This window comes from Euwallacea similis, chromosome 7 (assembly GCF_039881205.1).
Source record: "Euwallacea similis isolate ESF13 chromosome 7, ESF131.1, whole genome shotgun sequence".
Classification (NCBI taxonomy): domain Eukaryota; kingdom Metazoa; phylum Arthropoda; class Insecta; order Coleoptera; family Curculionidae; genus Euwallacea; species Euwallacea similis.
The window spans coordinates 2,853,573-2,879,233 of record NC_089615.1 but is presented as its reverse complement, the minus strand read 5'-3'; the positions used below and the strand labels follow the sequence as shown (position 1 = coordinate 2,879,233).

The 25,661-nt window shown below is 34.2% G+C and overlaps 1 protein-coding gene across 1 annotated transcript; it reads left to right on the top strand.

The window, feature by feature from the left end:
* Positions 1 to 256: 256 nt before the first annotated feature.
* Pde6 (phosphodiesterase 6) lies at positions 257 to 25,661 on the top strand. Its single transcript, XM_066391633.1, has 14 exons — positions 257 to 437; positions 3,883 to 4,423; positions 9,999 to 10,247; positions 14,339 to 14,482; positions 16,478 to 16,659; positions 17,102 to 17,289; positions 17,454 to 17,706; positions 19,144 to 19,249; positions 19,367 to 19,491; positions 21,244 to 21,442; positions 22,388 to 22,541; positions 22,598 to 22,743; positions 22,792 to 23,026; positions 23,078 to 25,661. The coding sequence occupies exons 1-14, from the start codon at positions 385 to 387 to the stop codon at positions 23,188 to 23,190; spliced, it is 2,688 nt and encodes an 895-aa protein (XP_066247730.1). The 5' UTR covers positions 257 to 384; the 3' UTR covers positions 23,191 to 25,661.

Here is a 25,661-nt window from a genome sequence, read left to right as displayed (position 1 = left end):
AACCAAATATATTGAATGGCTTTCACTTTAAGCTTGACCTATAAAATTGCCCATTAGGATTAAGGCTGGACCTCAATCATCGTAAACATGTACGTCTTCCTTGACAAAATGTAGATGGAAAGTCCTCCTTTCAGGAGTACTTCAAAGATGCCAGGACCTCCACCAAATGATCGATTATCATCGGCCACCCACACTGCGCATCATTTCGCACCTTGCGAATCGATTACAGGCCAGGAGCACGTTGTGGGAAATTCGGGCCAGTTTTCAGTAAGAATGCAGCTTCGGGGGCGCACGGGCGCCGACTGCAGAGTCAACGCGAGTGCGCTTTTTTGGGCGCCTTCTGGGGCCCCGGGCGCTTCTTAGGGTAAATAATGCAAACACAGGATGGTGCCGCCGCCCCAAACCGACGGTTGCGAACCGGATTTGGCCGCGGTTGGGTCAGTATATGCTATTATTCATTTTTCTTTTAAATTCTGAAATTTCGTTAGCTGTATTTAATCAGTTATGATTAGATATAGTAGAAATTGGTTAATTAATTGTTAAATATTAATATTTTTATAATTTATGTGTATTTAAATTGCCGTACCTTATGCCCACGAATTTTTAATTGTTGTTTGGTAGCAAATTTATGTTTAACAAAAAATATGAATTTACGCTAAAAAATCTTATCAAGTGTCATTTAATGGGAAAGTTTCAATTTATGTGGTTTACTTGTTTATATGTAGATATAAGGATTATTAGGAGCTTAAGCTGGAGTGTGTAAACTGCTATATATGGTACCATAAAGTAAATTCCTTCCAAAGTTTTATGGTGTTTGTACAAAATTTATTCTCAATTAGTTCGAAGGTAAGGGTTTGAATTAAATATTATGGGAAAGTTACTTAGAGCTTAAGTCGTTTAAATATAGAAAATAAAAAATATGCGTCCCTGCTCAGTCGCTGACTAGTTTGGAAACAGTTTCATGTCTGAGAAACTTTAAGAATTAGCAAAGTGCCGCGAAAGTTGTATTGCTTTCAAAGATATATATCCAATAAGTGAATCGACTATTATACAGGGTTGATTATTTGAAAAAAAGAGGTAAAAAGTACTTTTGTTTTTAATATCTCCTGTATATTTACGCATTTTTTATTTCTCGTGGAATCCTGGACACACTTGTTAGATGTAATGCCCTCGTCTATTTTAAACCGCTTCCGAAAGAGCAAAATTATTTGTTCCGTCCTTCCTTCTCTACTTCACAATTTTTTTTCAATAACTCATTAATTTCGACATTAAAGAACCTTTTGGAGTGTGTGACAATTAGGAAACTATTAAAGATTCCAAGCATAAGTCATTTTGAAATTATTAAAAGAGAAGTAGGCGGGCATATTTTTGTGTAGTGAGGCGCCCTTTGCTTGGATTTTGATTATATGTCGCTTCAATAATTATAGTGAAATACCTAAAAGACTTCAATTCGTTTATTTTTATATATGTTGTGTATATTGTATTCAAATCTTTCAGGGAATTTTATTTTCAGGCGCTTTCAACCGCTTAGAAACTTTGTAGTTTTTTTTAGTGTAATTTTGTTAGGAAACTTTCTTAAAACTTCTTATAAAATAATTGAGATGCGGCATTTGTATTCCAGCATGGGCTCATCTCAAATACCGGCACTATATTTTCCACTTCGACACCAACTTCTAAACTTATTTAATCTAATGTCGGCCTCGTAATTATAGCTTTTACAAGAAGATGCAAAATGTAATATTAGCATCTAAAGCCTTTTTTTTAGTATTTCGTTACTCCTCGTGAATCTGGGAACTACACACCATTGTTAGATGTCGATAAAATTCCTGCAAATCTTCTCCTTCCAATGGTATATTATTCAACCATAAATCATTTCTTTCCCTACTGTTCGAATTGGAATGCACAATATGAGATTATTTCAAAAAATGTAAATGGAATTAAGACGGTCGGATGTCGGATATTACTTCCTTCGGCACAGTTTTATTTCCGCTTTTTTCTTCTAATCTGAACGTTTACGAGTTCCTAAACGGACTGCTATCAGTTTCAGTATAAGGCCATAATCACACTGCTATCGTCATTTCCTCTCTGTTGTAGTGGCTAGAATTTCAGCTTTTTCTCGCTATCAAGGTTTGAAATGGTTTAAAAATATCGTATTTTTATATTAACTGTTCACATTACACGTTCATTTTGAAACCATTTTCCAACACATCCAAAACATGTATTTGATCCAAATAGAAACAAAACTGGTACGAATTTTGAACACAATTATCCCTATGCTGGACTACAAATATTACCCAAACAATTCTGGTATACATAGGTAAACTTACAAGGAATTCCATGTAATACAGGTATTTGAGATGTGACCGTTAAGATAACATGAGGGTTCCATCATAGGGGTGAATATGTATATTTTCGCGAAATGGAATAATGATGTTGGGAGTCAAATGTGGTTTCACAACGTGGATCAATACGGTTACCAAGAAAAAACGACTTTGATGTTCAAAGCAAATGGGAAATTTTCGCAGCGATGCTTAAGATCATTGCTAGAGGTTTTACATTAAAACCGATCCGATTCGTATAGTTTAGGCTTAAAGTAGTTTTCATAACTAGGGACTGTTAACATTACGAAGAGCTTAAAACCTTATTATATAGACCATTTAAACATTTACTTTTAACAATAGTGTATAAAATAAATTATGCTTTCAAGCGACCTGTGCGGTAAAGTGCCAGTTAGAATCGGCCCCAGTCATGTTAAAAGCCTTTTTGTTTTTTTTTTGTAGGAAATTAATCTTAATTACGTATAGGTACGTGTGTAAAACGTGTGTGAATATGAAGCATAGGAGAATCAGCATAATGAATTCTGCAACTCATGTGCAGAGTCGGCAAATGTTTATGTGGGAACTATCGGTAACTAGCATGTATTGAGCATATAGAAAAAAATAGGTAAGATAACAATTGAGTCTTTATATTTTTTAAACCACCGATAACTGATTCTAGCATTTTATTAAAACATACTAGATGTCACATTTAAAATAAAGTTGGTGACATTTTTACTGATCCTCCAACGCTTAGCTCTTCAATTTTTTATTTGTTTTCGTAGAATCAATAATACGGGAAATATTCACTGATGTACATTTAGTCGCTCACCCTGTATAAGCATCTAAACTTAATCATCTTCCTACTTCTAGTGAGAACTTTCACTGCCATCATTACGTCATCTTCTTTCTTCAGCTTTACCCAACCACATCGTTTTATTAGTTTTTGCCTTGCATCATTGAAGTCTTGCATCTTTCATCATTGTTTCCTGAAATCACATCAAATTGACAAATATTTTGTATGATTTCTGCTCACCCAAATTATTGATTTGATGCTTTATCAATCATCAAATAAAATATATCTGAAATTAACTAATGCCCGTCTAACCATCTTTACTGATATATCGTGCGATTTATTGTCAAATTGATGAATCTGAATTCAACTGTTGGCCTAGATCATAAATATCTTTTTATTGTCAGGATTAGAAGGATGATGAGCCAAGCGAATCATTTTACACTCAAGATTGAATTTAACGATACAGCCATTATACCATATAAAAAACAAATAGATGGGGACAATTATGCGCAAATTAAATTTACTAGATTGCTTTTCCGCTATAAATGCTACGTGATATGGAATTATATATAGAAATTTATATTAATGACGGTTAATTTTATGAGGTTGTCGATGGCTTTATGGTATTGGAGCCTATACTTCTGTCCAAAAAGAAACGTTTTTGATTGATTGTGTCAATATTTAATCAATATTTTAATTCGACGATGGGTCGGTACCAATCGAACAATATCGAAAAATAGCAATCAAGGTTAACAGAAGCTTTTATTTTAGGACGTGGCTGGAATCAAATCCAGACATACTCGAACGATGGCTCCGAGAACACGCATCATCCGAGTTGCGACGAAAAGCTCTCCAAGCAGTCACCACATCAACAAGCCCCACGAAGGCTCAGTGCAACTCCAACTCCTCAAGCACTCAACTACAGATATGGCATCCATCTAGTTCATCACAGAATATCAATCTTCAAAATGTCCGTCCAAACCGCGACTTCGAGTCCATGGACGAGTCCGATTTATTTATGGAACTCATCCGTGATATAGCTAACGAATTGAACATTGACGTGCTTTGTCACAAGATCTTGAAAAATGTCTCATTACTGACCAATGCTGATCGGGGTTCGTTATTTTTGGCTAAAGGTCCTCAAGAAAACCGATATTTGGTGTCCAAGTTCTTTGATGTTCGACATGATACCACCTTCGAGGACGCAGTCAAACTGGCCAGATCTGAAGAAATCAAAATTCCCTTCGGGGTCGGAATTGCTGGCACCGTGGCCAAAAATAAGATTATGATCAACATTAAAGATGCGTACAAGGTAAGCAGGTTTCAACGTTTTATATGGGATTCATTATGGTTGAATAGAAGAGTTATTTTTCACAAAAGTGGCAACCAAATTTTCATTTCGCAATTTTACTACTAAATACACATTGGGCCAACTTCTGCGTAAACGTTAAAAATTTCAAACTTAAATTAATTATAGTGTCGGAGCGAAGAAAACTTTATTAAGCTTTAAGCTCAAATTCGATTTTACCCTTATTCTCAGCTTTTACCCTCCTACGTGAATAATGTCATGCATCGTAAATTGGTTCGTAAATATGGACAAAGGTTGTAGCTTAGCTGCGGAAAATGCGATTAATAATATTCAGAGATGGGGCTCGCAGAGAGGAATTTTGCTCAAAATGTTGGAAATAATTAAATCGAGGATTAGAATAATAATTACGTACGTTCACATATAGTTTTCATAATTTAGAGTAACGGTATATAAGAAATTTAATATATTGAATGTCAAAACCGGGTGTGCCCACACCTGTGTGACAATCATTCATTCATAAATTCGACTTAAGGTGCAGAATTTCTAAATGAATCTAGACAAAATCTACTTAAGAGTCTAAAATGGTGCCATAGGTCATACGATAATACGCTTCAAGGGCATTTTCTTTTACAAAATACGTTACTTTTTTGTTATGTTGATCAATTTCTGAAGAAAATATCAGTTTTTCGTCTTACTTTAGTCTCTTCTCTTAGATACTTCAGACTGTGAAACATGTACTAGCGATTCGAAATACCTCCCCTCCCCCTCACCACCAAGAGAAAATCGAAAGGCATTAAATATTGTGATCTGGGGGCCACTCTACATGATGTTTTTTTTACCAACCGGATAACATAGGAATAGAAGATAGAAAAATTTTCCTTCAGAGGTAAACTCATGAAATTAGAATAAGTTACGATTAAGACGTTTGCGGAAGTATTGAGTATTCTTGATATAAACTTCCTATTTATATTTTTTTGAAAAAAAGTAACATCATTTGATCGGGAATCGATATTTGGCATTTTCTCATGGAAAATTTTTCACTCTCTTCTATGGCGTAAAGTTCATGGAACGGCGAGAAATTACGGTTTGCCGAGGAATTAAGCCATGTTGATCTAAACTTCCTTTTTAGTTGTTTTAAATCTTTTCCGGAACAAAAGTCACTTGCTGATTTAATCTGCGGAATCAAAATTTCACATCTTCGATAATCACTGAGACTGATTTTCTAGTATATTTTAAACTTTCTCACATTCTTATGTATAATAATAGTTCAATACGGAATTCAATACATTTAGACTTGTTACAAGAGAGAGTTCCGAAAAACCTTTTCATTCAGGCTGATCACAAAAGCCAGTTCGCCTATATCGCTTTTAACTCTGCTATTGGAAAATAAGCGAAAAGGGGTCCTAAGAAAACCCCAATGGGACCATCGTTTACTGTGTCCATTCGATGTGTGTCAACAGTAAACAGAGGGGAATTTAAATAGACGTCCCTAAGACAAAATAGGTGTTTTGAAATGTGAGTGAGAAGTCTTTAATATACAAAGAGATCGACGTTGCTGATTATGTAGCCTTCAGGCTAGAATTTGATTATCGAATTGTTACTATAAGGTTCTTCTAAAAAAATCAAAATTTAAACTTGAATATGTTTACGTCGGCCCATGAAAGTTTTTATGGTGTAAACAAATAAAAATTTGTTATTATGAGTAACTATACCGGCTGTCAAAAGCGTTATAATGAATTCATAGGTATCATTATAATCTTTAATAAACATGGCTGTAATATAATTTTTAATCAAGCTTTAAGGGTATTAAAACAGGATGCTTCTAATTGTAATTAACTTTTTACTAAATTTGTTGTTTATTTAATTTTTCTTGCCGTACCGTGTATGACAAGGTGATGAGTTTATCTCTGACTTAAATCTTGACAGGTTTTGCAGAGTTTGCAGAATCTTCAGAGCAAAAACTGATGGTTTCATTAGTTGACCTTAAAATCTCGAGTAATTTGATAGTCTTAATTGAATTATTTTTAATTATTTGAGCTTTCTGACCGTTCGATAAGTCCCTGCATATTCTATAAAGCATCATTCTAGGTTCGAGAACGATATTGGGATGTTTCATTGATAAATTTTAAGATCCACTAATGTTTTTTAACAAAATCTGTTTTCTTAAATAAGTTTCGATCTAATTTTGATATTACTCTCATATCCTCTCCATCGAGCCTCATTGACTCTATTGAAAATTCAGTAATGAAAAGCTATTTATAGAGCTGGTCTACGAAAGGAAACCCAGCCTGTCTCGATGAGACAGATTCCCCATTTACCGACCTTTTTTATATTTCTATAAAAGCCGACCTTAAAATCTTATATCGGCTACATAAAACTTTCATCATCTTTACTTTCCCAAAAAAATATTTCAATTTTATTCTTTTTAGTCAGAAAGGTCGTAAAGTTGACCAAGGTATTTTCTTTAGTGTGTTGATTTAGGATATCTATTTTGGAGGTCTCATTCTTGGATTGATTTGTTTTCGCATCTATCCAGATTTCGAACCTACTGATATTCTGTAGGAAATTTTGTGCTGAAACAACGTGAGGACTAATAGGCATTTTATGGAAGGAAATAAATTTCCAAGCGAGCGTTTGCCTAGTTAAACCCTAGTTTTGCAACGAGGAATACTGTTTGTTTACCTTAAGGTTGCAGTTTTCTAAAAATAATCTAGGTTATTATGTTAACCATGAAATCGACCAGGACTTTCGTAATTTTTTACTCAAGAAGATTGCCTGTGCACCTTGAGATTATTTTCTCAAATCAATATTTCATCAATTTCAGGGAGCGTTTTATAATCATAAAATATGGAGCAGATTAAGTGATGAAAGGGTTTTTTTTTGTATAACTGAATTTTCACTTGGTTTCAGTGCGAGTAGTGAATTTTTAAATCAACAGAGTCCGTAGGTTGCCCTAATTTCAACTCATGATTTATTTATCATAGAAGCTAATTTTGTAAAATTTACTCAAAGAAAAACAGGGTCCGACGCTGCCTGAAGTTAACAAACAGCCTCAATTTTCCCCCTGGAGCTCCAATTAGAAATCGTGGATATACTCGTAAAATATATTAACTATTTACATTAGTGCAGCAGAAATAGCCGCTCAATTTTGTTTTCTTTTTACAAATATAAGAGCAGCGCGTTTAGGAAAAATTTGGAAGTTAAATGAGGCAAATTCCATGAATTATCCTCCTTTCATGAAGCTGGTATTAACTTTCATGCTTCTTGGAAAGTGAGGCAATTTATAAATTCATTATTTCATTTCCTGCTTTCACTTTCAGCTACCTATATAAGATGAGGCTATACTCCGGCATATTATAAAATTTTGAGGCATTTTATTACACAATAAACGTTATCCCCGGAAATCTAGTTTATTTTCTATCAAGAGAAATAATTTATTTTATCATACCATTGATCATAGTCCTCTAGTCTCTTCTCCGAGCAAATTTTTGCAAAAGACTTTTTCTGAGTATTTTCTGAATATATTTCTATTAAGAGATTAGAAGGAGATTTTTAAAGAACGAATTTAATATGGCAAATTTGAGATTATTAAGGTAATAACGGCAGTGATGCTGAAGCTTATGAACATCAAAGTTGTTTCTAGAAGTGTTTGCCTCAAAGTAACAAAAAGAAGATTATTTAGCCTAATTGATTCTAACAGAGTTTTGGTCGCAGCATCCACTGGCCTAGTTGGTTTTTCTGCATCATAAGGTGCGCTTTACCTTCAATAATAACTTAGGTATCTCGTAAAATTGTCGAATTTAAGACAAGCGTAGATAACTGCACCGCCTGTCATTCACATGTTCAATTACTGCAATGATTTTAGGGTACAAAAATCCAAAGAATTTGATAGTAAATTGATAAAATGTCCGCAAATATTCAGTCTATCACAGTATGACGATCCAAATGAAGTGAAAAATTTCATTTCCATTGAAATGAATAAATTGAAAATGCTTTGATTTCATTCAAAATGCAATAAATTGGGCACAACTTTTAAAACCCAAATTTGCTCACTTCTTTATGTTTCGATAAAATCTGATTAAGATGCAATCAAGGTGGTGAAATGAGGTTTTTGTTTATTAAAGTTTTAATCATCGGATGCGTTAGGTATACTATTTCTCCATGGCAGAGAAAATATAAATTACATTATTTCAATGTTGGGGAGGGGAAAAGTTACGTTGGTATTTAAGAACAGCCAATTTCAATAAAAATATTTCATTACTAAGAAAATCAGAAAAATCAGACGATTAAATTTACATTTTTAATATGCTTTCTGAGAAGTAGATTAAAGACTAGAAGTTACATAGATTTATCCTTATTTATTTTTCAAAATTGAAATTCTTATTTGGTCATGTAACGTGAAATGTGTTTGGAATTTAAAGACGGTGCGAGCATAATGCAACAATTAAACAAGAAATTACAGACAACAAAGCAAATAAACGAAACATTGTAGATTCTAAAATATTTCTTCATTTTTTACGAATTTTCTAATAAGAGCGGATAGAAAAATATCGCTTAATTAAATCAACCTGTGCAATTACAAACTTACATGAGCGCGATCATTCTGTATAATGCCCCTTTATCTCAAAAATTGCACAGAGTGTTTCTCTCATTTAAATTACAGAGTAAGTATATTACATACGTACCTTTATCGAATGAAATTGTGTCTTTCCGGAAAATTGATTATCCACTTCGCATGAAAACCTGTTATTGCGGTACAAAATTGGCAGATAAATACGTGATTTAGCGTTGCAAACCTAAATATCATTCCAGATATATCAGGCCATATATCATCAAAAATCCTGAGCAACTTTTCATGGCTTGGCACGGAAGTATTTAATTTCGAACGGATGTTTCCTTCCAAAATAACGTATTTCCAATATAGGAAATAATTGTATCGGAAAAATATTAGGATTGACTTAATGGCGTGTGACTGTAATTTCTCTTTGTCTACAAAAGACATGCTAAATTCGTAACGAAAGAGTTCAATAAATATTCAAGGCACGGACGCTAAATCACAATCGATTTTCCTGGCGAAAGGATTTATTGCCATCAGCGAGACCAGAGAGTTATTGTTTACCAGGAAATCCCTGGATCTTTACGCCTAAATCGTTTGGTCCAAAGGACGAAATGTAAATTAGAAGACTTTAAGTCGAGATCGATTTCAATACAATCAATATACTCTTAGTAGTATAGTATGTGTCTACTTTTCACATACGGGTTTTACTTAATTTTTTATCCTTAATAAAAGTTCTACCCATATTGGCTCTTATTACTATTATTGAGAGTTTACTTTTTTATTGATGGGATAAATATTTAAATTAATGCGGAAAATGTGATTGTCAGCCTTAAAGTCAACAAAGGATTTGCTGAGACACATTCATAATTTAATATAATGGCATAATGGCACAATAGCACATATGTAGCTAGAGTTATTACGCTTTATCAGACAGCCTGTCAAGGATCACATTTTTCGTAACAATGTAGTTTGTTGCTTTCTTCCAATTCCATTATCTAAATTGAAAACATTCTATTGCAGGATCCTCGGTTTAACAACGAAGTTGACCTCCGGACCGGCTACAAGACCAATATTATCCTCTGCATGCCCATTTGCAACTATGAAGGAGATGTTATTGGCGTCGCACAAATTATCAACAAAACGGATAATTCTCCAGAGTTTACGAATCATGACGTCGGAGTGTTCCAGAGGTATCTAACATTCTGCGGGATTGGAATCCAGAATGCTCAGCTCTTCGAGGTGTCGGTGTTGGAATACAAAAGAAATCAGGTATGAATTTTATTCATGATTCTGAAGGATTATTTCTTATTATATCGCCGAGAGTTCTCCAGAGTTTTCGAATCGGAATAATTTTCCGCGTAGTGGTAACATCTCTGCAATATCACTCCATCCTCGATTCTGTGGGTTACCTATATGAAAGATTCAAATAAAACTAGAGGTCTTCGTCATAAAATTTAATGAACATCCAATCGAATTCATGTAGATATGTAGCTTCTTCCAACGCTATTTCAATCTTCGAATGTGATGAATCAATGTGTCTGGAGCGTCGTATAGAGCGTCAATATTGGAATATTCCCAAAACATAACACGTTGCTTAAAAATATTTATGGTTGATCACATATTAAGCGATTTCAACGCCCAATTATGAGAGAAGCTTTGCATTGGTTTCTAATTATTAATTATGCAATAAAATTAATTACTATACCTTCCGTATAGAACCTTTCTTTAACTATTTTTTCTCTCTTTACAAGGAGTCAGATCAATATATTGGTAGTCGCCAGTGACGTGTGTGACAACATTTAGAAGTGTAATTTTTCTTAAACATATGCTTGACTTACCATTTTTAAATACTATATACTTTTTTAAGCATTTTTGGTTGCATGTGAGACTTTAACCAAAAGTTTTTATCGTTAAAGTATATACCATTACCTCTAAGGTCCCCTATGATTACACATTTTCTAGAAGAATGGGCTTTCTGAAATGTTCTGTCCCTTTAGTTATCATTAGCATTGACTGAACTTATTATTGGTCTTACACCTATTTCAGACCGTTTATTAAATGTGATAAATGAGCTCGAATTATATGTTACCAGAATTTAAAAAATTCTGTGCCGAGCTTAAATCTTGTATTTAATTTCGGATTAAATTGATTGATGTATTTATTAGGTATTATGCATTCACACGACACGTTTATTATTACTTTTACTCGAAAGCAATCATACTAACTCACTGTCGAGTCCCTCGTTTATACCTTTGTGTGAAGGAACTGAGCAATAATTTAGCAAATACTTGAAAATTACTTTTGAAGGTGGAAGAACGTGAAAATCTTTTCGCTCCAGTTACAAGCCAATAGAATTGCATAAAGGATGAAGTATTCAATATTCTCACTATTGCCAATGCTGAAATGTGCCTTCATGGAGAGAGCTGGGTTTGAAAGATTTTTGTTGAACAAGAACAGAATAAAATTTCGCGAATGTGTAGTCTGCGAACATATTCTTCTTCATTGAATTTTCACTTCCATTGATATAGACATTTATAATAAGTGAACAGAAATTTTGTGAACAGAGATACAGATATGACTTGGAGAAGTGCAAGAGAGGGTACCTTGAGAGAATTGTCAAATTTCATGTTATATATATATATTTATATTTTTGGGAATCAACCATTTCATGATATTTGTGAAGCAGTTACCATTGTAGTCGTAAACCATTTTTTGATTCGTACATGAAATTACTATAGACATGTACAGAGATTGGAAATCAATATAATATCATCGCTGAGAACCAGTACAAGTTCAGAAACATACTGGAAATAAATAAAAATAAATAAATAAATAATACAATTTAAGCTATTGGCTTCAAGTTGAGTATCTACCTAAGCAAAATTGTGCACAAGAATGGTAACGACGTCAACTATCGCTTTCCCCCTACTTGCTAAACAAAAGTTTGAAACCCCCGTGACTTTGCAGCTTTATATTGTTTATGAAACACAGGAATTTGTGGCAAACGCACGTGTGGAACTTTCAAATGGATTTTATTAAAATTAGACGCTTCAAACAAGCTTTCTGTTCACAGTTATCCATATGTATCAGGATATTTTAGCTCCGCGAGGAGGTAAAGTTTAGAGTTGAATTACATAGAATAGAAACGGAAAGATGCCAGCTCAATTTCCTTAAATGCTAATCCCCTTAGAATTGCGCCACTGGATCGAATATTGGAGAAAAAGATTTTGTGTAGAATATAGACAGCGTTTTGCTATGCTCGTTTAAATGGAAACATCTATAATCAATACTGGCATTGCTAATGGAACAAATTAAAAGTATTTATTTATTATGCAGAGTAGTCCTCAATTTGTAAGTTTCTGCTGAAGGACAAGATTCCACTATTAGCATAAATATTTTAAACTTCCATTTCAGGAATAATTTTTTTTCTGTAATGGCAAAGTGGGCAAGTATTTACTTAACTGACTTTGACACTTACTTGTTAAAGTTTTGCGTGGAGGCATCCCAATTAATACAAAATTGGAGTTTTACGATTTATAAAAAATCTAGATCAATATATAAAGTGTTTTAGAAAAACTGGCAAAAAATTGATCGATTCAGTTAAACGTGCCTTACAGAAAAGTTGCTTGTTTTCATTCTACAGGGTGGCAAAGTATTTTTTTAACACTATAAATGGAATATTTTTATGAATTTTGATATTCTGAACTCTTGCACATCTAAAAGGTTTTATGTAAAAAAAACTCGCATTTCTAACCATTTATGAGATATTTTCTAGAAGTTTTTCGGCGCACTGTTAAAGATTTACGAATACTATATATGTTATGAAACCCATAAAATGTGATACGGGCGATATTTCAGAAATTTTTACTAACGTTTGCAATACCAATAATTAGTCATGACTATACTAACGAACAGTTTGTTTCATTAGTGTGATAAGTAAATTGTATTATACTGCCACGAATGCCTCGACACAATCAATTCACTAATAATGAGACGAGAAATATAATTTGTGTTTATGCGCAAATAAGTTTTAGAAATCGTCATGCTACTGAAACGTATCTGGAATTTTATCCCAGAAATAGAGTTGACAAAATAGGTGATATTGCTTTATTTCATTCAAAAACTGGGTGATCTCACTGCGGAGTCTTTGTTCGACTATTGGAGGATCAAGAAATTAGCGCTAGATGTATTTCTGAAATGAAGAGAGTTAGCAAATCATCAATTTACATTGTACATATAGGGTATCTGTTTCTGGAGTTCAGTCCTCGGCAACTATAAGAGATATAAAGTCGGTTAGATATTGACAAAAAACTGAAATTTTGGAAAATGTTTACTTTCTCTCAGCTTATTTAACTAAATAATTCAAAATACTTAACACTTCATTATTGCAACTTTTCCACTTCTACAATACGGCGATGTCATATTTGAAATCAGACTTTGTGATTTTCACATATATTGGCCAGCACGTTCACCCGATTATTCCCCACTAGATTATTATTTATATATATTTATTTATGGCGAATTATGAAAGATTGTAATTATAAATATGTACCAAATATCGACCCTAGAATTTGTAAGGTTCTTATGCATTAAATCTTCAGTTATATTTTTCGATTCCGCAGAAATTTTTTTCATGTCAGGCAAGAAACTCCGTACTTCGCGCAAAGTAGTTATTTATTTCCATTTTGGGCTAAAATCTTAGAGAGGAAAAAATTCACTGCTTACATTTTGCAAAAGATTAAATCGCTCCTCCATGATGCATCCCTCGAGTATTAAGTCTGAACGAGTTGCCCGCAAATCCTTGGATATGAGCAATTTCAGGAAGTACAGAAGTGAATCAGAACTGTTTTGCAATCCCGAAAATAAAGTACCTACTAACTGAATAGGAAGCCGAATAAACCTAAATCTTAAAGTTTCACCAGTTCGACTCTCTCAGGAATTCGGTTGCCGATGGAAATCAAAAAGTGCGGAATTAGTTGGAGACTTTCGGAGAACAAACAAGACATTAATTTTATAAATCGGTTACTTATGTGACTGGAACCTTAATAAGCTACCTAAGGCTTTTATATGGGCGATTTCGTACCCTTTCATTTCCCTTTGTGGCACAGAGTGGCTGTAGCAAGAATTTGTGGACATACGAATAATATGTTGTTCTAATACCTAACTTAATCAGTTTAAAACGTAATTCCAACCATGTCATCTTATTTAAATATAAAATTGAGTCGCCGAAATGTTCTTCCATTTAATAAAGCAAAGCGTCGTTTGCAATTAAAATAAAATCATATTATTTTAATCACATTATTTTAATTCCTTCCCTCATTTAATCTCACCATGACTGACTTTCCTCGATCTCTTTCCAGATTTTGCTCAATCTGGCACGCAGTATATTCGAGGAACAGAATAATCTGGAATGTCTGGTCACGAAAATAATGAGGCAGGCCCAGGATTTACTGAAATGCGAAAGATGTGCGGTTTACCTTTTGGACCTTGATTGTTGTGAAGCAGTAAGTATATCCTTAAATCCCTTTTAATTTATTCCTTTTAAAGCGGGATTTAAACTTGCATTTCACGCTTAGTTAAGAGCTTACATTAAATTCATAATTTCCTGACTCTGACACCTACGAATGTTATAGTTCCTATTTTGGTTCTATTGTAATGTAAATAGGCACTTATTTGCCAGAAAATTCATGCTGTAGAGTATTATGTGAGTTTATAGAGCAATTTAAAAACGCGTAAAAAGCCCTTTATAACGAAAGTGTCCTAGGAATATTAACACCCCGGTCATTAAGGTGCACTTCATTGGCTAGGGCTTTTGCAAAGCGCCAGTCTAATGTTAAGGTTTTCCATGTACCCAATGAAGTTCAAAAGCTGAAGCCTATTTTTTGCTATTGAGGTTTACAAATCCTAACTAATGACTAATTTATACATGAAATGAACACAATATAACCCTAAACATATTGAACAGTAAAAAGCAAATGCTTCGGTTCAAATCAATTTATCATACTCACCCTTTGACTGAGATTGAAATTGAAAAAATTAATTTCTTCGTTATAGTTTTGTCAACGTTTCTATTAAGTGAATGTGATATTGAGATAAAGCTTGAATTTGCATCAACTAATTCTATGATATAATAGTCATTAAAAGATTCTTATGCCAAGGACTTTTCCAATTTTTCTTCTAAGGTTTATAATCGTTTTAAAAATCAACTGGTATTTTGGTTACAAGAAAATTGAAGGAACAACTTGAAAAACAAGTCGAAATCCAAAGACATGTTGCCGAAAGTTAACTTCGAAAACTTTCATTTTTCGCGACAGTATTAAAATGAACTGAGTGTGCATGTAGGTAGATCACTCGGCACCATTAAGCTGAAAAGTTGAATTTTTGTAATTTTGAAGTAAAACTTGTGGAAAACTCAAACAATGCAGGGTTGGTTTAAAATTAAAGGAATCATAGGGTTGATTTAAAATTAAAATTGCATCAGGAACAAAGTACGAGAACCTCGAAAACGATGAAAATGGCACCTTGATACGACTGAGCTGCTCAAGCATCATTGAGCCAATTTACTTACTGCCAAATAATTAATGAAGAGTTATCGCGAAACTTCTTAGGATTAGTTTGGTGTGTTGGACGAGTTTCAAATATTATTTATCGCTATTTAAGAATTGGCAGATACAGAGAGTCGCCCAGCAGGTTGAGTCTCGGGTCACAGGGGCATCAATGGAAATGAATGGAAATATGAGTTAGCCAAGCTGCTTTCCCAATTACGCTTCAACAGATCTTGCGTGGGATTGGATAGGATACTTTTCTTTACAAAGAGGACAGACCATTTTGCGGAGAAAGAGGAGGTTCATGTGGACTGAAAAAAATTCTTCTAAAGACGCTATTGCACGGTTTCCCCTCGTTTACTATTACTATTATTGCTAAATAATAAAACTTTTCTATTTTTACCTTATGGCTTTCTATGTTCTTTATATCCTTTCGCATCTTAACTAACACATCTCATAAAGGTGAAAATTAATCTAATTAATTTGAGCAACTTTTCAGCTCGATTTCCTGATCGATTCATTTAAAAAGGAAACAGACCTGCTTATTCTGTTATAGCAAGCGATCTCACCTGCTCCATCTAATTGAAGCTGAGCTGAGGAGAACGGAGGCAATATCTCCCTCTTCAAAGCAAATTAACCTATTAGGATATCTTTTCAAATGCTAAAAAGGACATTTAAATGAAAACGTTCTCTTCCTTTTGTTGTTTTCTCACACAATTCTTCGGCTATATACGGAAGTTAGTTTAGTATAAGTTGATGATTGGAACCCTCATTCAATATATATTTTAAATCTCCAGAGCTAAAACATCCTTAAAGATATTTGAAAACCTGGTTTTAAAAAATGCTCAAACCACAGAGGATTTATTTTCCATTAAAGTCACGATGGAGATTGGAAAAAAACGCGTTGAGTATCACGTACCTACAGTTTCCTTTATCTTAGTGGTTTCATTTCAGAGCCATTTGCAGAAGATTATAGAAAGGCCTGGAAAAGCTATTCAACGTCCCATGCCCCTTAATAGGATGATAAGCGGTTCGGTAACCGGACAGGATATGATAGACAATTTTTTAAAGAAGCCCAGCCCTTTTACCACCATTTTTGAGCTTAGAGAAGGCGGGGCTAAGACTCTAGTGTCAAGGTACTTTTATCATACATATCTATTAATTTAGGTATTAATACTCTGTCTAATTGCTATTTCTGATTGATGTCACCACCCTACACATAACCATTTTCAGTTTTGTCGTTTTATTCGATAATTCAAAAAGTAATGGAGATGGACGCTTTTGAGAGCACCGACCAGATATAATAAAAAAGAGTATTTGAATACATTTGATTTTTGCGTTTCCCAATAAATGTTAAAGACATTTGAGATAGATTTGTAGGGAGTTATAAAAAAAAGTAGTGTATAAAAAGAAAAAAATATGTTGCCTTAGTTATCCAGATACTTTTTAAAAAGTTGCAGGCTTATATTAGATTAGGTTAAGTACAATATAGTACAATATCAAGCAAAAATTTCATAACTTTCGTTTGATTTTCAATATGGTATTTGCATCGAGTAGGATATTTCAATTTATTTTCAGACCATCTTCATACGACTTGGCAGGTTCAATTCTAGCTCAAATAGCCGGCTATGCAGTATCATCTGGTCAAATACTAAACATTGGTGACGTAGGCGAGTGGTTGTGCGAGAAACATAGCGAAGGAGATGCTGAATCTGCACAAACAATATTGTGTATGCCAATCATGAATGGACAAAGGACTCTTATAGGTAACACGCATCTCGACTCTAAAATCAACTCAGATTTCCCATCAAAAAACTAATTGGAACGGACAAAGCCACTTAAGCTTACTTTTGTTTTATGTGTGTCAAAGCTCTTAAAGATAAAGCAAAGAACGGTCGTAATAAGACAAGCCGCCTTTTTTCTCTTTCAGGCGTGGCACAATTAATTAATAAAGAAAACGGAGCACCCTTTACAGACAGTGATGTTTCTCTATTCGAAGCCTTTGCTATTTTCTGTGGTTTGGGCATACATAACACCCAAATGTACGAGAATGCGTGCAAGTTGATGGCCAAGCAAAAAGTCGCTTTGGAGTGTCTGTCATATCATGCCACCGCTAGCAACGAGGCCACGAGGAAACTGGTCCGTGAAGAGATTCCGTCAGCTGAATTTTTTAATTTATACAGGTGAGTACATGTTGTTTTTTCCTTTTCTCTAAATAAAAAATGGGATATTTTTGCGTCGCTCCCGAGAAAAAAATACCAGTTCACATACCGAGGGAGGTAAAGAATTTACCTCCCGCTGAGATTGAACTGTCAGGAGTAATTAAATATCCCCTAATTTTAAAATACGTTTTATGCGTGAACCTTTTCATGAAAATTGTATTTCATGTCCAAATCACAAAATTTAATTAAAATTTAAAAGTTTGTATTTGTTCTGTAGAAAAACTGCAATATCGTTACTCCCGTCCTTTATCAAATATTAAGAATACAACTGCATAACTCTCTGAAATGTGTGATACTATCGTTATTACTTATTTTGATATGAGAAGTCAATCATGAGTGACCATTTTAATTATCTGAAACGTTACACATACATTTATTGATCTTAGTCAAACATTCGCAAATATCCTGAGATATATTGATAGTAATTATCAAAGTCTGGACATGCTAAGTTTTGCTCAACCGATTCAACAACATAATATCTGGAATGTTAATTTATACATTTTACAGATCAGGTTAATGCGAATTACGATACTTTAGGAAGTTTCAACGATATGATTTTTCAATGGGTGATTTTTTTTCCAATAGCTGACAAATTATACAATTTCCACAAAAAATGTCAAGTGAAGGAAAACCACAACTGTGAATCTTTAGAATGTCTAAAAAATGCATTCAATGTGTCTATCTCAAGAATCATTAACGTGGAGATCTTGAAAACATTTATTAGACACATATTAAAAGTTCATTCAGCTGAAAAATTGGGTAGGGAACTCTATTCCTCGCTAAAAAGACGGGTCTGTCATATAGTCCTGTGTTATGATAACCATTTGAGGTTTAATAAAAGTGTATGTAGGACGGTGAAATATGACTCCAAATGCTTTTAGATCTATAAATTAGCTGGAAGTATATCGGTGACATAAATATACCTTACGCCACCGTGAACGAAACGGACACTGATAAAGATGATAAATCGGTTGGCTGCGTTTGCCAAGAACACATTAGAAAAACGTGACCCTGATATTTATACAGGCGAGCATGTAAAGATTCATACTAATTTTTTCCATGAGTTTTAATCTGATTCTCTGTAGGCAAACGCCTTGTGACTATGATAAATGTGCACCGGAAAGCGGACGGCGATAAATTTGACAATGACTTTTGGAAACGGGAACGTGATTAAACTTGATCTTTTATTCCTTGAGCATAACACAGTTTTAATAAAAGTGTATGCTTAAACGTTATGCCTGCAACTAAGTTTAAGATGAATTTATGGAATGTAATCTTTTATCCTCGCGTTAGAAAGAAATTTGTCAGAAACATCAAAATGACTGAGAAGAAAAAGGTCTCCCATTATAAACTTACTTCCGCTAAGATAAACTAACTTTAATATTTGGTAACTTTTAGCTTCACATTTATCGATTTCGATTTGTCCGACGACGAAACCTGCAAGGCGACCATCCGAATGTTTCTCGAATGCAATTTGGTCCAGCAATTTCATATCCCTTACGAGGTAAGTAGTTTAAGAAGTTTATAAATTGCTATGGCCGAGACGAGAAAATTGTCCCAATTTGATATCGTTGAAAAATGATATATTTTATCAACAATATAATATGGGATTTTTTTAAAGGTTCTGTGCAGATGGGTGCTAAGCGTGAAGAAAAATTACCGACCAGTGAAATACCATAACTGGAGGCACGCCTTGAATGTAACCCAAACCATGTTTGCTATGTTCAAAACAGGGAAAATGGAGAGGTAAGAAGTGCAATTAGACATGAAACGCGACATGAATGTTCTATAGTAACTTCCATAAAATCCATAAAATTAATGGCTAGAACCGTGAGTGCTCCCGCACACATTAAACGGACCTATTTAGTAAAGTGATTTCGGTTAAGAGTTTTATATCTCTAGCAAACTTAGCTACACACACACATTAAAAACCCCTTCTCATCGGCTCAACGGCAAAAGCTAACATTTATTAAACTCTCGTCTTTCCATTCAAGCTAAAACAGCTAAACCAATAGCTATCTTAACTGGATCTTTACTACTTGTACGTTTTAATTAGTTAATTAGGGAGTTTTCTTTCAAAGTGGTATCCTTATTGGTTGGCTTTTCTTATTGGGACTTCTAGCCTTTCGCTGTTTGTGCCAGTTCATATAAATGAAAACGCAATTAATTTTGTTCTGAAGAAGCATTTTTTTCATTTATTTAAGAATAACCATTGTAATGATTTTTATCTTCTTACAAATGAAATGCTGCATGTAAGGCTTTTAAAAATCTGGCAAGAGTCCAAATGGGCATTTTGACATCTGTCATTCTTTAAGTCGTTGGGTATGAGTGATTTTTCTGTGGAAGATAATGAGATTATCTTCCACGGATTTATGGTCGCTTGCAGCTATTCTAACCTTAAATAACCTGCAGTTTGTGGAGAAATTCAATTTGAGGAGAATTCAATTTGGCAAATGCGTTGAGAACAGAAACAACGTAATTTAGGGCCCGCTGCAGCCATTCCGATCTGCACAAACCTTCAGGCTTATTGAGTAACAACGTAATTTGGCATATCAATTATAAAGCACCGATAAACTTTCTAAATGTGTTAATAAAAAGAGCATCACGTTTTAGGACTATTTGCTATATTTTTGTTTATTATTAATTAGACTTTAGAAATATCGAACATTAAGAACGAAAGAAGCAAAACATTTAAAGGTCGTTTGCAGCAATTTTCACCTTCAGACTTGAGAGAGTAATTTCGCGTAAGAAATATCAAGCACGTGACGCAGAATTAAATTTTATTCTACGTTTAGAGTCTTTTATGCACCTATAAAATACAATCTGAAACTCTAAAAAATCCTTCATGAAGTGTATTTATCGAGAACTTTCAAATTTCAACTGCTCTGCACTCCCGATTAGAAAATCTATTTAGCTTTTGAAATAAGTATTATTAAGCGTCAAAGATATTGGTAAAAGTGGTAATACATAATTCAAATTAAATGTCAAATTATAGGGGGGCTGTAAGTGTAAAAAAGTGAGTTTTGACGAGAAATAAACATTCATATTGAAAAAATTCAATTTAACTTTCTGTGGTTTGTCCTGAAAATTTGATTCAAGTAGCGGCTGGTCTCATTTGTTATTCAACACTGATAACGTTTAGGGTCAACTTAAGTTGGACATTGCTCTAAGCTATTCGTGTATCGTGTATCATCTAATATTAAAGCTGTACCGTCAGAATAATTGACAATATTACTCTGAACGTCTTCCAAGTTTCATGACAGTATCGATTATTCCTCCTTTAGCCCGTAATTTATGTCGACGTTTAAATCCTTAATCGGATTTCGGATAAGAGTCCTATATCTCCAGCAAATGGATGAAAACCACGTTAGATTAGCAACCTGAATTGATGAAGCAATATACACCGCCAAAATTGGTTTTCCTCATTTCCATTTACCTACCATTTAACTAAAACACATTAAATTACTTCCACTTAGCCTGACCGATTATGGTTTCCAGATTTATGAACGACCTGGAAATGCTGGGACTTCTGGTTGCCTGCCTTTGCCACGATTTGGATCACAGGGGGACCAATAACGCTTTTCAAACAAAAACGGAATCTCCACTGGCCATTTTGTATTCTACCAGCACCATGGAACATCACCATTTTGATCAGTGCGTGATGATTCTCAATACGGACAGCAATAATATCTTTCAAGTAGGTGGGTCATATGTTTATTCAAGGGTTGCGATAGAAAATTTTAAAAATAATAATAATCGATGACAAGGTTATTTATTTATACTGAAATCCTGCTTTCAGAGGGTTCAATATTCATAAAATACTCCGTTAAAACCCACACTAAATTCCTATCAAATGCTCGAAATCCTATTGAAAACTTGCTAAAGGAAAAAGAATAAAATGCTTGAAATATTCTGATCCTTGTCGAAAGCCATATTTTTTTTTACATGAACAAACAGCTCGGGATGTTTCTATAAAATGAATATCACATCTTCCCACATATTTTATGAGAATAATGTAAGTAACTACTTTGAAAAAAATTCAGACTACGGGCTTTACTATACCTGCGCTTGCACCTACCACTCAGCATAATAATAAACCTATTATTACTCGGTGCATGCATTTAGAGGAAACAGCATCTACATTTTGGAATAATAACAGTTTTACAGTTCCCATATAAAATTTCATCTGTTAAGCTTATAGGGAAGTTTATAATGTTAGAAGTTTTGCAACATAAAGTTCCGTTATAACCGAATTTCATGGCTGTAATAAAATGTTTATTGCTCTAAATGTTAAGGGTCAAAACTGAAGGTGAATGTTATGCATTGAATACATACACCCTATAGTCTTTCTGTTATGTCGGTTGCAAGGGGGTCTAACGGCAACTGCATCTATACATACGTATACGGTTAGATTTTCCATTTACACCAACCTTCCTCGGTAGAATAAAAAGAATCTCTAATTTTAGGACGTTTGGATATAAACAGGTATCATGCATAGCTGTCAATGACACAGCCAGGATTTATACCTGATAACTATTCCTAGCATTTACCTACGTTCTTGCAATTCCCGGTGAAACCCTAGTATGAGCTTCCATATAAAATCTAATACTTTTCTAGTTCTCTATTCAATTCCCCTTTCTAGGCCTTATCACCTGACGATTACAGGAGAGTAATGAAACTCGTAGAAACTGCCATTCTCTCAACTGACTTGGCGATGTACTTCAAAAAGAGAAACAAGTTTCTAGAGCTTATCGAAAATGGGGAATTCGACTGGCAGAGTGACGATAAAAAGGATCGTAAGTACCAAAGTGCTGCATCCTTGAAATTCCAGATAACAACTCTTTTAACTTAGTGTTATCTGGTATGATGATGACTGCTTGTGATGTAAGCGCAATAGCAAAACCATGGGAAGTGCAGCATAGAATAGCAAAATTGGTGGCAGATGAGTTTTTTGACCAGGGTGACTTGGAGAAGATGCAACTAAAAGAGCAGCCAATCGTAAGAGGTCATTTAGTTGCAAAAATATGTCAACACCCAAACTTTTAGGCAATGATGGATAGAGAAAGGAAAGACGAGTTACCCCAAATGCAAGTAGGGTTTATTGACGTCATCTGCCTGCCCCTGTATAAAGTGTTGTCTGAAACTTTTCCATGGATGAAGGCTCTATATCAAGGGACGGCGGAAAACAGAAAACACTGGCAAGATTTGGCGGAAAAAGTCGAAATGGGGCTTACGTGGATCGATCATGACACCATTGATAAACCAGTGGAAGCCTTCACAGGTATTGAATAGACATCTTTTCCAAGATAATTTGAATGATTGCTTGTTTCAGAATCTGAGGAGACCAAAGATATCGAACTTACTGTACACACCCTGCACACAGTTTCATCAGCACCCCCCGTAGAAGTTAAGAAAAGACACAAGAAACTTTGCTGCATGTTGTGACTATCGATATTAAATAGTTTGTAATAATTCGTTAAAAACTAACTTGAGAATTTTTGTTGCAAGTGTAATTATTATTGTAAAAAGGTTTATCTCAAGTTATGCAAAAGAGTTAATTGATGCTTATAAAGTACAAAAATAATTATTTTCAGTTTTAATACGTTTTTACACTAAGTGATGATGAGAAAATCGTTTTTGTTAAGGATGAGTCTGGTATGTGGCCAAAGTAATTTATGACGTTATGTGTCTTTGGTAGATGGCAATTATAAGTAATAATTGGCAGCCATGATTTTAAACTAATAGAGTCGTAAGAATTTATTAAAAAACCAAGCGCCTCCATAGGAAGCCGATTGATTTTGGCCAAACATTCCATCCTATTTCACAAAAACACATTTTGTGCAAAATTATAAATTACTCTTCTTCAAAGTCTCCTCATATTTGACGTGTAAATCGCTAATTAAAACGAGATTTATATTAAATAGAAAACATTTCCTTCCAATGCGTGCAAAACGTTTTCTTAAAATAGATAAACAAGCAACTAATATCTAGTCTTATTAGTGAGTACTATGTAATGGAAAGAATAGAACCTTGTACGTATACTGAAAACTTCTTGCGTCACTAATGCTCCTAGCTATGTTGATATTCCATATAGTCTAGTAAGAATGTACGATATAGAATTGAGTTTTGATAACTTTAATATTACCCATTTTGTACTTCTCATCTTAGCTCTAAACGAGGCTTTTCTTATTTTAGAATAGAGAAAAATTAGAAGACCTGAACATACAGAGTATTCTAAAAAAGTAGTGCCAAACTTAAGGAGGTTATGGAGAATAATGCACTGAACAGTTCTTGCATAGAAACCCCTAGTCAAAAATGAGCCGTTTTAGTTCCAGAATTATTTTTGTTCAAAAACGTAATGTTAGTTCGTTTACACCAAAGGACTTCGATATTTAATCATTTTTTTATTAAAGATAACGCAAAAAAAAATAAAATAAAGATTCAAAATGATGAGTCCCAACTTGGTCACATATTTTTTTTTTTTTTTTGAATCATTGAACCCGTTGTAAGATTTGCGGCTCTTGCTGCACGAAAAGAGAGGCTGCTATCACTCTATGCCTTTTGGGAAGCTATAGGAGTTTTATACACCAACGACTTGAGGTAATCTTAGAGGAGAAAATACAACGGGCTTAAATCGGGACTTCGGTGACCTGATAGGTGTCTTCTGATCCATTGACCATAAAAATGTTGGTTTAAATGATTTTCCACAGTACGGGCAAAATGTGCAGGTATACCGTTATGTTGGAACCACATTTTATCTCGTATATCCATAGGAACATGTGTACTGTCCAATAGTTCAGGAAGTACATCTTGCAAAAAATTTAGGTAGATATTACCAGTTAGCCAACGTGGAAGCACGAACGGTCCAATTAAAAAGTCGTCAACAATACCGGCCCACAGGTTAATGGCAAATTAGTTTTGATGAGATCCGATTCATGCGACGTAAAGGTTGTGATCGTCCCATATGTGGCTGTTTCGACTATTGAAGTACCCATCCTCAGTGAAGCACAAGCCTCATCGGTGAATAGAATTTTCGAATCAAAATCCGGTTGGTTTGCGATACGTTACAAAAACCATTGGCAAAAATGTACCCGTGGTTGGTAATATTGTGGATCTAGTGCTTGTATTTTTTGAAGGAGTTAATGGTGCAAGAGCTGCTCGTAAATCGTAAAGTGCCCTCCACACTGTTTGGTGGGCGGCATTCATTTGATGCGCTATTGCACGCGTATTGGTGGTAGGTTGTTCATCGATTCGATGCAATACCCTTTCCTCAAAGGCCACTTTCGTGCAGTCCGTGGATGTCCGTTCTTTTTTCTGATTTAAAACTACCTATTTTTCGTAATCGATAATTCAGAAAACGCTTAGGTTTTCTAGCGTTGCATGTTGCTTCGCCATAAATCAGATACATCTCTGTATTTTCTTCAAGCGTAAATTGGACCATTTTCACAGTTCAAACGCAAAAAGTCGCCAAAAAAACAAATGTTGCTGCGATTATGATTAAAATCAATTTTTAACAACATTGAGTTTAAGAACGCAACTGATAAATTTGTATCAGGAGACAAAAAAGTGTTTATTTTGTTTATTTTTGTTGCATTAACTTAAGTTGAATATCGAAGTCTTTTGAATAAAAATAAATTTGGAGCCAAAATGCTTCATTTTTGACTAGGGATTTCCATGCAAAAATTATTCACCCAATGCCCTTTCTCATCTCCTCAAGTCTGGCACTATCTTTTTGGAACACCCTCTATATTAGCAAAAAGTACCTACAACCTACTTAAAGTGTTTTCAACTCTTTTTAACAGTGTTAATTCCGCTCCAAGTCAATCTTAACGACACAAATTTCTATGCTGGAATTTCATCGGGCGAAAAATCGCATATTATTAGGTTTTGTATGGGTTTTGTAGATAAACATTATC

Excerpts from the sequence above, each read along its gene's own strand:
- Pde6 (XM_066391633.1), top strand. The coding sequence starts at position 385 with ATGGTGCCGCCGCCCCAAACCGACGGTTGCGAACCGGATTTGGCCGCG. Across the intron at positions 19,250-19,366 it reads AATTTCATATCCCTTACGAG|GTTCTGTGCAGATGGGTGCT; the intron begins GTAAGTAGTTTA and ends ATTTTTTTAAAG. Across the intron at positions 22,744-22,791 it reads AACTAAAAGAGCAGCCAATC|GCAATGATGGATAGAGAAAG; the intron begins GTAAGAGGTCAT and ends CCAAACTTTTAG.